At 47.2% G+C, this 11,195-nt stretch overlaps 1 protein-coding gene across 1 annotated transcript; it reads left to right on the forward strand.

Moving 5' to 3' along the window:
- The first annotated feature begins 9,126 nt into the window (after nt 1-9,126).
- CCDC71L (coiled-coil domain containing 71 like) lies at nt 9,127-10,959 on the forward strand. Its single transcript, XM_065843875.2, has one exon. It carries the CDS (start codon nt 9,306-9,308, stop codon nt 10,158-10,160), a length of 855 nt encoding a protein of 284 aa, XP_065699947.1. The 5' UTR covers nt 9,127-9,305; the 3' UTR covers nt 10,161-10,959.
- Nucleotides 10,960-11,195: the final 236 nt, after the last annotated feature.

The following is an 11,195-nucleotide window of genomic DNA, read 5'->3' on the forward strand; positions in this document are numbered from 1 at the left end:
AACAAAAAAATCAACTGTGTGCTCCCACTGTTCTGGAGTGAATTTGTACTGTCAGCTCATCTGGTAATGCTCAAATCTGGTAGGGAGGAAAATAGAGGCACAAACTGGAGTGTATAATGAAAAGAATTCTTGAACTGACATGTTCAGCAACACTTGGTATGCAGAAATAAGGTTTAATTAATAAGCTTATTAAATAATTGCTAAGTAGGCTTTAAATTTTTTCTGGTTCGAGATGAGTGAATGAAATTCACATTTGTTTTAATGGTCTTGGAACTTTAAATAGAGTGCCTCAGGAAACAGTGTCATCAACATTACAAGATGACATGGTCTGTGATGTGTAAGGACCATGTTATCAAGCAACATACTTCCTATGTTGGAATTATATTCAGAAAGCAGTATCACCCATTATCTGATAATTTTACACCTTTGATGATACAGTTTTGACTGAAAATATACCAGTTGGTCCTGCATTGGAAAATAGTGCAGATCAACCTTTTGTTTTATTAATGAAGATTATAATTTGAAAGATGTACAGTAGGAAACATATTTTCTACAGAAAGTGACTGAAGAAATGGAAGAAGGAGAATATTCCTGCATAAATGATACCACTAAAAAAGAGAAGAAAAATGAAAGAAAAATTTAAGAAAAAAAAGGAAAGAAATTGTTTGGCTTTTCACAATTAGTGGACTCACAGAACCACAGAATGTTAGGGATTGGAAGGGAACTCAAAAGATCATCCAGTCCAATCCCCCTGCCGGAGCAGGAACACCCAGATGAAGTTACACAGAAAGGTGTCCAGGCGGGTTTTGAATGTCTCCAGGGAAGGAGACTCCACAACCCCCCTGGGCAGCCTGTTTCAGTGCTCTGGCACTCTCATTGTGAAGAAGTTTCTTCTCAAATTTAAGTGGAACCTCTTGTGCTCCAGCTTGAAGCCATTACCCCTTGTCCTGTCATTGGCTGTCACCGAGAAGAGCCTGGCTCCATCCTTGTGACACTCACCCTTTATGTGTTTATAAACATTAATGAGTTCAACTCATAGAATCACAGAATTGTGGAGGTTGGCAGGGACCTCTGGAGAACACCTAATCTAACCCCACTGTTGAAAGCGGAGCCAGCTACAGCAGGCTGCTCAGGACCGTGTCCAGGGGGTTCTGAACATGTCCAGGAATGGAAGCTCCACTACCTCTCTGGGCAACATGGTCAAATGTACAATCACTCTTACAGTAAAAATGTGTCTTCTTATGTTGCTGTGTAGTCTGGTGACATCTTCTCATGGCTCCTTTGCCTGGTGACACAGACTCTCAAGAATGGCATGTGTCCTGTCAGCTAAAGGACCATCTCGCACTGCCCCCACCCCAGCCAGTGACGCCAGGTGCTCCCTGTGGCCTGAGACCTGCAGAGCTGCATCCTCCTTCTGCAGCTCCATCTGGAAGGTGTTCTAGAATAAAATAGGTGGGAACAGAAAAGCAAGTGGAATAGGCACTCTGGAATAGTCTCATTTGTGGAAGGATTTATTCTAGAACGAGAATGTTAGTGGTGTTTTACATATAGATACTTTTTTTTTTTCTTCCCCCTTCTTGGTCTAGCATATTCAGTTTCCAAAACCTGCGTGCTTTATCTGTACTACTTCCTTCCATTTGATTTCCCTGCCAGCTTAACTGGTGAAGACAATACAGTGTGGCTGCCACCATGTCTCTCACTCCTAACTGGCTTTCCAAAGATGGCACAGTGGCTAAAGTACTCCTACTTTGTCAACAGTAAAGTTAACGTTGGGTGAACTACTTCAGAGGTGGAAAAGACAGAAGATTTGGGAGTAAAATATAGTCAAACCAACGTGGCTGGTTAGGCAGATGACTTAGGTGAACCGAAGGGAATAAAAGAAAAAACAAGATTAAACAAAAACAGGACTATATAAAAAAAATAGAAATCACTTTGGATATATAAACCAAGGACTTCTTAAAGTATTAGACTAACAAATGATTATCAACCCTCAAGGCTATTATGACCACCAGTACAGCTATTTTCAGCATTTATTAATAAGAGGGCAATGATGATATAAGTGATAAACAGTTTGGATGGTTATGTGCATCACACACAGGTTACTTCCCAGAATGTGGAAACAAATGTTAGACAGCTTCAGCTGAACTATCTTATAGGAGTGCTTTCTGTATCACAAAGCATGCTGCTTTGTGTATTTTTATTTTTACTGTTGCTTCAGGGTTTTTTTTAATGTATCAAAGCCTTCTGCTAAAATATGTTAGAGATTTTTTTCCTTTTCCAAACATTATTGTCAATGAATGTTATTAAAATAAAAGGCTTATTTTTTTAAGAAAAGATCCTTTCTTCCTCTCTGCACATAGTCAGCCACCATTTTGGAAGGGGGTGTATCAAGGCTATGAACGAAATGGAAGATAAGCATGCAATAACCAGAGCCAGAGGAATACACTTCACCTGAGGCTCCAGCCTTGCAGGGCTTCTGCCCAAGTTTGGCTGCTGACAGACTCTGTCACCTCTGCCTTTCTTCTTCTCCAAATGCTTCATTGCTTTTTAGCTCTATAATGTGTTGTTTGAACTGTTGCAAGCTGTTGCAGCAGTACAGCTCTGGGAAAGAAACAGTACATTTCATTCACATCACTGCCCTCACTTGTGGTCTAACAGGTCTGTAGAGGAGAACCAGACACGATGACCAGTTTCAGGGTCCACCTAGTCCAGCAACCTTGTCTGATGAGGCCAGAAGAAGAAGGTTAGGGAAACAGTGTAAGCACGGTGCAAACATTGAGGGATGCCTCCCCTGATGTATTCTTCCTTCCTCTCCTAGCCCCTGGCTTACAGACTTTCTCAGCCCAAGGTGCTAGACTTGGTTTTCATGCTCAACAGCCTTAGGTGGATTTATTTTTTCTTCCATTCATGTATAATAATTTTGAATGGTGTGCTCGGTAATGCCTGCAACCTCTTCTCAATAAGCTTACCTTTAAATTCAGTGCTGGGATACATTTTTCCATTTTGGGGACACACAACTTCGCTGGAAAATGAACTCCACTGAGAAATTATGAGCCATCTGAGAAAAAAAAGTGTATTTTTTTTGTAATTTAAAATTTTCTGTTTTATATGTTCTTGTGCTTCTATGGCATTCTTGGATTATGAAAACTAAGACATAATAATTTCTTATCTGTCTTCATGAGTTTTATAAGCCTTTATCATATTCTTCCTCAGCCATCTGTTTTTCAAGCTGAAGAGTCTTAGCCTATTTAATCTCTTTTCACAGAGAAGCTGTTCTGTATTTCTGCTTATCCTAGTTGCCCTTCTTTGCATCATTACTGTCTCCTTTTAGAGATGGTAAGACTAGAAATGCATGATATTCAAGATTTATGGAGTCACAATGGACTTGTATTCAGCAGAATGCTGTCTTCTGTTTTGCTTTTTACCCCTTCCATAGTGATTCCTAACACGTTATTTCTCTTCTTGATCACAGCTGTGATTCCTACACACAGCAGTTTTGTTTTTTTTTTTTAACTTAATAACTGATTGAGACATCATTCTTGTAATTTGTTTGCTTTTGTCTCTTTTTGAAAGTATTTTCAGGATTTTTGCCAGTGGTTGTCGGGGCACTTCTCAGATCCAAGAACCTGATGGCTGTTGGGTAACATCTGAGGTTCAGTTGTGGATAGATGTGGAGTCATGCTTGCACTGTCATGCAAACTTGCCTGAAAGTTTGCTGAAGACAATTCAAAGCAAACTAACCAAAGCAGGCTGACAGTTAATGCAACCTCTCAACAGTGGAGGCAAAGATATTAGAAAAGAGCGCTTACCTTAAAAGGTGTTGGATAGTAGGACTCTCCTTGCTAATCTGGGCAGAAGAGCATGAGTATGCTGGAGGAAAGTCCCCAGCAGCAGAAATTGTATGACTTAATATCCAGGATTTTAAGCTTTATTAGCAGGATTCAAAACTCAATGCCATCGTATGTACAGACAACATTTTTAGCAGTTAAAATAATTAGCAGTTACCAGTGTTTTTTTGGTACCAGACAAGAATTATTTAAGAAAATAAAGTGTTCCTGCAGTAATTTGTCAATTGGTACTTTGCTCTCTTTTCTCAAGAATCCTATAAAGAAAAAAAATTCTAACAAACAATTGGAAATAAAGTTTACAGATTATTCTTCCCTTCCCTTCCCTTCCCTTCCCTTCCCTTCCCTTCCCTTCCCTTCCCTTCCCTTCCCTTCCCTTCCCTTCCCTTCCCTTCCCTTCCCTTCCCTTCCCTTCCCTTCCCTTCCCTTCCCTTCCCTTCCCTTCCCTTCCCTTCCCTTCCCTTCCCTTCCCTTCCCTTCCCTTCCCTTCCCTTCCCTTCCCTTCCCTTCCCTTCCCTTCCCTTCCCTTCCCTTCCCTTTTCTCTTTCCTCTCCTCTCCTCTCCTCTCCTCTCCTCTCCTCTCCTCTCCTCTCCTCTCCTCTCCTCTCCTCTCCTCTCCTCTCCTCTCCTCTCCTCTCCTCTCCTCTCCTCTCCTCTCCTCTCCTCCCCTCCCCTCCCCTCCCCTCCCCTCCCCTCCCCTCCCCTCCCCTCCCCTCCCCTCCCCTCCCCTCCCCTCCCCTCCCCTCCCCTCCCCTCCCCTCTCCTCTCCTCTCCTCTCCTCTCCTCTCCTCTCCTCTCCTCTCCTCTCCTCTCCTCTCCTCTCCTCTCCTCTCCTCTCCTCTCCTCTCCCCTCCCCTCCCCTCCCCTCCCCTCCCCTCCCCTCCCCTCCCCTCCCCTCCCCTCCCCTCCTCTCCTCCCCTTTTCCACCCCACCCCTCTCCTCCCCTCTTCCACCCCACCCCTCCCCTCTCTTCCAATGTAGGCATTCACTGTGTTTTTACTATAACATTTGTTAGAAATTAAAATCAACAAAAAATTAAGCCAATGACTCTATACATCTCAGTCAAGCCATTTTAATCCACTTCATTTTATTAATCTGTTAAAGAAAGGCAATATTTACTTACATAACTCTGGAGTGCTGTGAGTGGTAATTAATGCCTATAAGTAATAGTATGATTAAAATGAAGAGCTAATGCACTTCCAAAAAGATTATTAATTTTATTATCATCATTATGACCGTACTGAGGTATTGTAAATTACTGAAAGATAGCCAATTACCATGGATTTTCTTGAGATGACTTTGTAAGGTATTAAAAGGAGAGTGTTACACTGCAGAAAACTCATAATGAAGTTGTAAAACTGAGATTACATCCTAGGCCTTAAAGTGGTATTGTCCACATTGGAAGCAAAAAAGTCAAAATAATTAATAAATACTGATTAACACAGAAATGTGCCAATATGTCTTCTCACTTGTAGCTACAGTGACTCATTTACTGCTTGTTGAAAATTCCCCATCTCTGTCTCAATAATTTTCGAGTCAGATGCCAGAAATGTCTGTAATTTTAGAAAAAAGGTTATGGCCGGTGATTATAAGTAACTGGGTTTCTGCAGTTTGATGAGGGCCCACTTGTCAGCCGAGCTGCTGAATCTGGCAGTGGGAGCTCCCACCAGCTCCTGTGGTCCAGCAGGTGAAGAGCCTCTTGCTCAGCCATGGTCACCCCATGACTGCGGCCGGGCAGTCACACACCAGAGGGTGACTAATTGCAGCACAGCTGGATCCAGAGGTGCCTGCCCTAATGCTTCCAGCTCCAAGCTCTTATCCTCTGTGTTATAAGACACCTCCCTCACATAGATCAGTCTGCTGCACAACCGTGCTCCTAAGTGTGCTGTGAAATGAATCTCATTAAAAACAGCACTGACACCATTGTTCTTGGAAAGACTTTTTTTAAAAAATGGGTCATTTATAGACCTGGTTTAAAATATGGCTGCACGTCAAGACTGTCCTCATGGAGATTTAAAATAGCTTTGTTAATATCCACTTTAGATGGTTATTTGCATTAATATTCTTGAGCTTCCCAGGAACACAAGCTGAATTACACTGTGAAGAAAATTCCTTTCTTTCTACTGGCAGTAAGGAATAATTTCTTATGCATAATTTCTGCCTCTTATTGACTGCCTTTAAAGACATTCCAATTTAGGTTCTTGATAAGCTGAGAATAAAAGATTTCCCTATTTTAAATTGAAAGATTAATTACAGAACAAAGACTGTCTATGAAGAAAAATGTAATTTCTTGCCCTTTACCAATGCTGAGACAAAGTAATTAGTTAGGAGTCTAATCAAACTTTGAGTACAATTTGTAGAGAAGGTTAAACCACCTCTGCCCTTGCTGACACCTTGCCGTGCAGGGTGCTGGAAAGACCTCTGGTTTAATTGAAACAATCTAGGAACCTGCCAAGACACTCTCCCTGTGGCAGCAACCTCTGAAGTATTGCAACACACCATCTAGGGGGACATGGGACTTCACAACAGCTGACAATATTGTGCTATAAAGCTGCAAGCGTAACAGTGTCATGTAGGCAGAAACGGCGCTGGTGACTCTCACAAAGGGCTCACCCAACGCAAAGACAGCTTTTCCACTTAATTCAGGATATGCTTTGTTGGGATGTGAAGCAAATTGCAATGATGCTGTGAATATTTCAGTGTTGACAGGCTGGAGAAATGCCTGATAATGATAGGGCAGCAGGAATAAGCAGATGGGGTAGTGCAGATCACATGTACTTACACTCTGAAAAAGTTAAGGGAATTTTTGGAGATCTACCAGCAAAAGAATGGGGAAGGCATACTGGCAGGGATTTTGCGAGCTTGGGATAGTGGATCTGCAGCTGGGAACTCTCCCCTCAGGTCAAGATGCTGCCTAAAGAAACTCCTTGAGGTTGAGAGCCTCATCTTATAAAGTTGAGTGATTGCACATTTTGAGTCATCTTTCCAGAATCAGGGGATCCCCTGAGTTGGCTGTGTTGTAACTGCATTCCCCTTGGCATCTCAGACTGTATCTCTCTCAAAATATTAACTGTAGGGGAAACAGAATTGTTTATACCACCAGCTCACAGGGCAGGACGTGTTAGTCTAGATGTGAAGATTCATATAATAACCCCTGAGAATGCTGTATGGTTTTGTACCATAATTTCTTTTATTTTACATCCTTTGTTGATATCAGACTCTTGAATTCTTGTATTTCAGGTATCTCCAACAAATATCTGTTCCTTATCTGAAGGAGGCAGCACTGGCATGGTGCTATTGGTGTTGCGAACCCAACACTGAGTTGAAGTTCAGTCTGAAAAAGCACATGCTCTCCAAAATTTGTGGGCAATACACCACATCAGGTTATCAAACTCAGAGTAATATTAGCTGAAGGAGTTGGAGTAATGCTCATGTATTGCTGGAAGATGATGACGCTCCTGTTTTCCTCCCCTGTCACAGGTTGGTTCGCTGTTCTTCATAATCTTGTACTACAAGCCCATGCTCTGGACAGATTTCCACAAGATCAACATGTAAATACTTTGATTTGTTTAGCCTCTACTGTAACTAACTCATCTGTCTTTTGCATTAAGGGAAGATTAACAGCTGCGGATCTTTTGACAATGACTTCCATTGGTGTGCCAAGCCCGGTAGCTTTATTACAGAATTATACTACGCCAAGTGATTTAGATATTAATGTTTCTCATTGATATTTGTTCTGAGTAGGTAATGGCTGCATGCCAATGAATGTTACAAAATTGATTGCTTGGTGGACTATTTCCTCCTTTGACACTATAAATGCCGCTTTGATTTTGAAGGCATGTGTTGCTTACACGTAACGGATAGATCAGCCAGTGCAGAGGATGACATTCAACATCAGGTCACCTGGATTTGTGCAAAGCATCTGGCACTGTCCCACACAACATCCTTGTCTCTAAATTGGAGAAACGTGGATTTAATGGATGGACCAGTTGGTGGGTAAGGAATTGGCTGGATGGCCACACTCCAAGAGCTGCAGTCAACGACTCAGTGTCACAGCCAAGACCAGTGACAAGTGGTGATCCTCAGGGGTCGGTATTGGGACTGGTGCTGTTTAACAGCTTTGTCAGCGACATTGACAGTGGCACTGAGTGCACTCAGAGAGTTTGCTGATGACATCAAGCTATGTGGTGCAGTTGACATACTCATGATGAGAAGCTCAACATGACCCCACATGACTCATCATGACTCCCTTAACCTACTAGTCATGCTTCTTTTGATGCAGTGCAAGACATGGTTGGCTTGCTGGGTGCAAGCATACATTGAGGAGTCACTGACTAACACCCCCCCTAAGTCCTTCTCCTCAGGGCTGCTCTCAATCCATTCTCCACCCAGCCTGGATTTGTGCTTGGGATTGCCTCAATGCATGTGCAAGACCTTGCATTTGGCCTTGCTGAACTTTATGAGGTTTGCATGGGCCACCTCTCAAGCCTGTTAAGGTCCCTCTGGATGGCATCTCTTCCCGCCAGCATGTCAACCGCACCACATGCTTGGTGTCATTGGTAAACTTGCTGAGGGTGCACTCAGCCCCACTGCCCGTGTTGCTGACAAAGACGTTAAACAACACTGGTCGCAATACTGACCCCTGAGGAACGCCACTCATCACTGGTCGCAGCTTTGACATTGAGCCCTTGTCTGCAATTCTTTGAGTGTGACCCTCCAGCCAATTCCTTACCCACCAACTGGTCCATCCCTCAAATCCACGTCTCTCCAACTTAGAGACAAGAACGTTGTGTGGGACAGTGTCAAATGCTCTGCACAAGTCCAGGTAGATGGCATTGGTTGCTCTTCCCTTATCCACCACGGCTGTAACTCTATTGTAGAAGAACCTTATCCTTGCAGCATGGTGTCCCACCGGCACACGTCACAGTGCTCATGCCAGGCCCGACGAGGGGGAGCTGAACACCCATTGTGAGGGAAGTGGCCATGAATTGGGACGTCCTACTGGAGGTGGAGGCAAACGGGGCTCAGTGGCATTCTAGAGTTGGTGTCCACTCGTCGTGCTGGTCACCCCAGTTGGGCCTGTCCCATCCTGCCGCCCCGGGGCAGTAACACCGGGCAGGTCCCTCGCTGCCCTCGCTTCGGCCTCCCGCGGGGAGCCCGCCGCCCTTCCAACGGCCGCCTCCACCACGCGGGGGCGGGGCTTGGCCGCCCGACGTGTTTCAAACGGGCCAACCGCCAGGCGCGGAGGGAGGGCGGGCCGGCGCGCAGTCCCCGCCTGGGACTTTAAAGCGCCATTTTGTGCCGGGCGGTAGGATATCGATCGTCGCTCAGCACTCGGCGCGCCGGAGGCTGGGTGCGGTGAGGTGGCGGACGCCCGCGGGCGGCCGAGCCGCGGCCGGCGCCCGCACCCGGCGTCTCTATCCGGCGTCTCTGCCCCCTCAGACCTGCCTTTCTGTCTCCATGACCCGCAGTAGGAAGCAGGCGGCGCTGGAGAGAGGAGCCGGGGAGATGAACCAAGAGGCGGGGAGCGCGGCGGTGGCGGAAGCCCAGGCGGCGGCGGGGGCAGTCGGCGGCGGAGCGGCGGCCGCCGCCTGGGGGCTGGAAGGGGAGGCGGAGAAAGTTGTGTACTCGCGCTCGCGGGTCTCCTTCGCCGGCACCAAGGCGCTGGGCGACGCCCTCAAGCTCTTCATGCCCAAGTCCACGGAGTTCATGAGCTCCGACTCGGAGCTGTGGAACTTCCTCTGCAGCCTCAAGCACGAGTTCTCCCCGGTCATTCTCCGCAGCAAGGACGTCTACGGATACGCCTCCTGCCGCGCCGTCGTCCCGGACCCTCCGTCGCCTTCGGCGGGGTGGCCCCGCCGCCGGGCCGGCAAGCGGCGCTTCGCGGCCGCCGGCGCCAAGCGCCGGGCCGCGGCGGCGGGGGGCAGCGCCAAGCGGCGGAGGCGGCGGCGGCGCCGCAGGAGGGGACAGGGGGGGCCGCGGCAAGCGGCCGCGGCACCGGTGGCCGACGGCCCCCCCGGCGAGGGGGTGGCGGCGGAGGCGGCGGCGGCGCTGGGGTCGCCGGGCGAGGATGCGGACAGCGGCCGGGGCAGCCCGGCGGAGAGGCCCGCATGGGAGCCGTTCGGGGGCAAGTCGCTGGAGGAGATCTGGGAGGCGGCCACCCCCCGCCTCACCACTTTCCCCACCATCCGGGTGCGGGGCAGTATCTGGAACCGGCGGAGCCTGACGGCGGCGCGGCGCCAGGCGCAGCGGATCCTCGGCGTGGACCTGTCTCCCGTGGTGCGGGTGCGCCGCTTCCCCGTGGCGCCGTCCTGAGCCCGCGGCGGGAGGGGGCAAGGCCGGCGCCTCACCTTGGCTGCGGTGCGGACAAAGAGACCGATATCAGTCACCTGTTTACATTGCTTTTGTCTGGATCGTGTTCTGCTGCTGCACTTTATGGCCCGCTCGGGCGGGGGCCGGGCCCCCCAGCCGCTCGGGGGCCGCCTGCCGGGCCGCCGCGCAGCCAGGGCCCCGGGCTGGGCCCGGCCCGTTCCCGCCGGGGCGCGGGCAGGTGCGAGGGACCATCTGGCAGGTGTCACCCGTGGGGACCAAGTTCCACTTCCACTTTTTTTTCCTCTCCCATTGGGCTACCTCACTGGTCCAGAAGTCCACCCAAGAAGTTATTTTCCAAAGGAACTTACTTTCATGCTTGTATAATAAAGCACTGTCTGATTCTTGCTATTTTTTTTTTTCTCCCCCTCTTTTCCAATGGGTTATGTATGCTTTGTGGTGTTGCACTAGTATGTGCTCAGGGTATTTTGAATCCCAAGCATTCCCAAGTTTCAGTTCACTCTGATCAAGGATGCATAAAGAATGGAGGTTCAGGACTTGTGGCTGTTCTTGATGGTGCAAAAACTTTTCAATTTCATGGGCTTAGTGATATATAAAGATGTATCGCGCAGTATAATTGTTACGCTTTTGTATCTAAAGTCATTTTTAAAGTTTTCTAGTTGAATAAGTATTTGTTTCTATTGAGCACCTAAAGATAAAATCGTCCTGATATTTTATAACCCTGTTTACTTTAGGGAAGCTCATTTGGTCAACAGAATTGAACTTAATAAAAATCAAAGAACAAGTGATGTTTCAGTTCAATGAAACTGGACAGGGATGGGTTTCTCAGTGAAGTACCCCATCTAGGTCCTTATGGAAATAAGCTTAGAGTTTATGGGGAATGTAGCTGCTCATCAATGCAACATACAGGTGTCTGAAGATGAAGTGTGGTACAATGCTGGTGCTGACAGCCAGAAGTCAGTAGCTTGCATGAACCAAATATGACACTCAAGTGCCTCTCTCTGCAAGAAGAGCAAGACT

Source organism: Patagioenas fasciata, chromosome 1 (genome assembly GCF_037038585.1).
Source record: "Patagioenas fasciata isolate bPatFas1 chromosome 1, bPatFas1.hap1, whole genome shotgun sequence".
Classification (NCBI taxonomy): Eukaryota; Metazoa; Chordata; class Aves; order Columbiformes; family Columbidae; genus Patagioenas; species Patagioenas fasciata.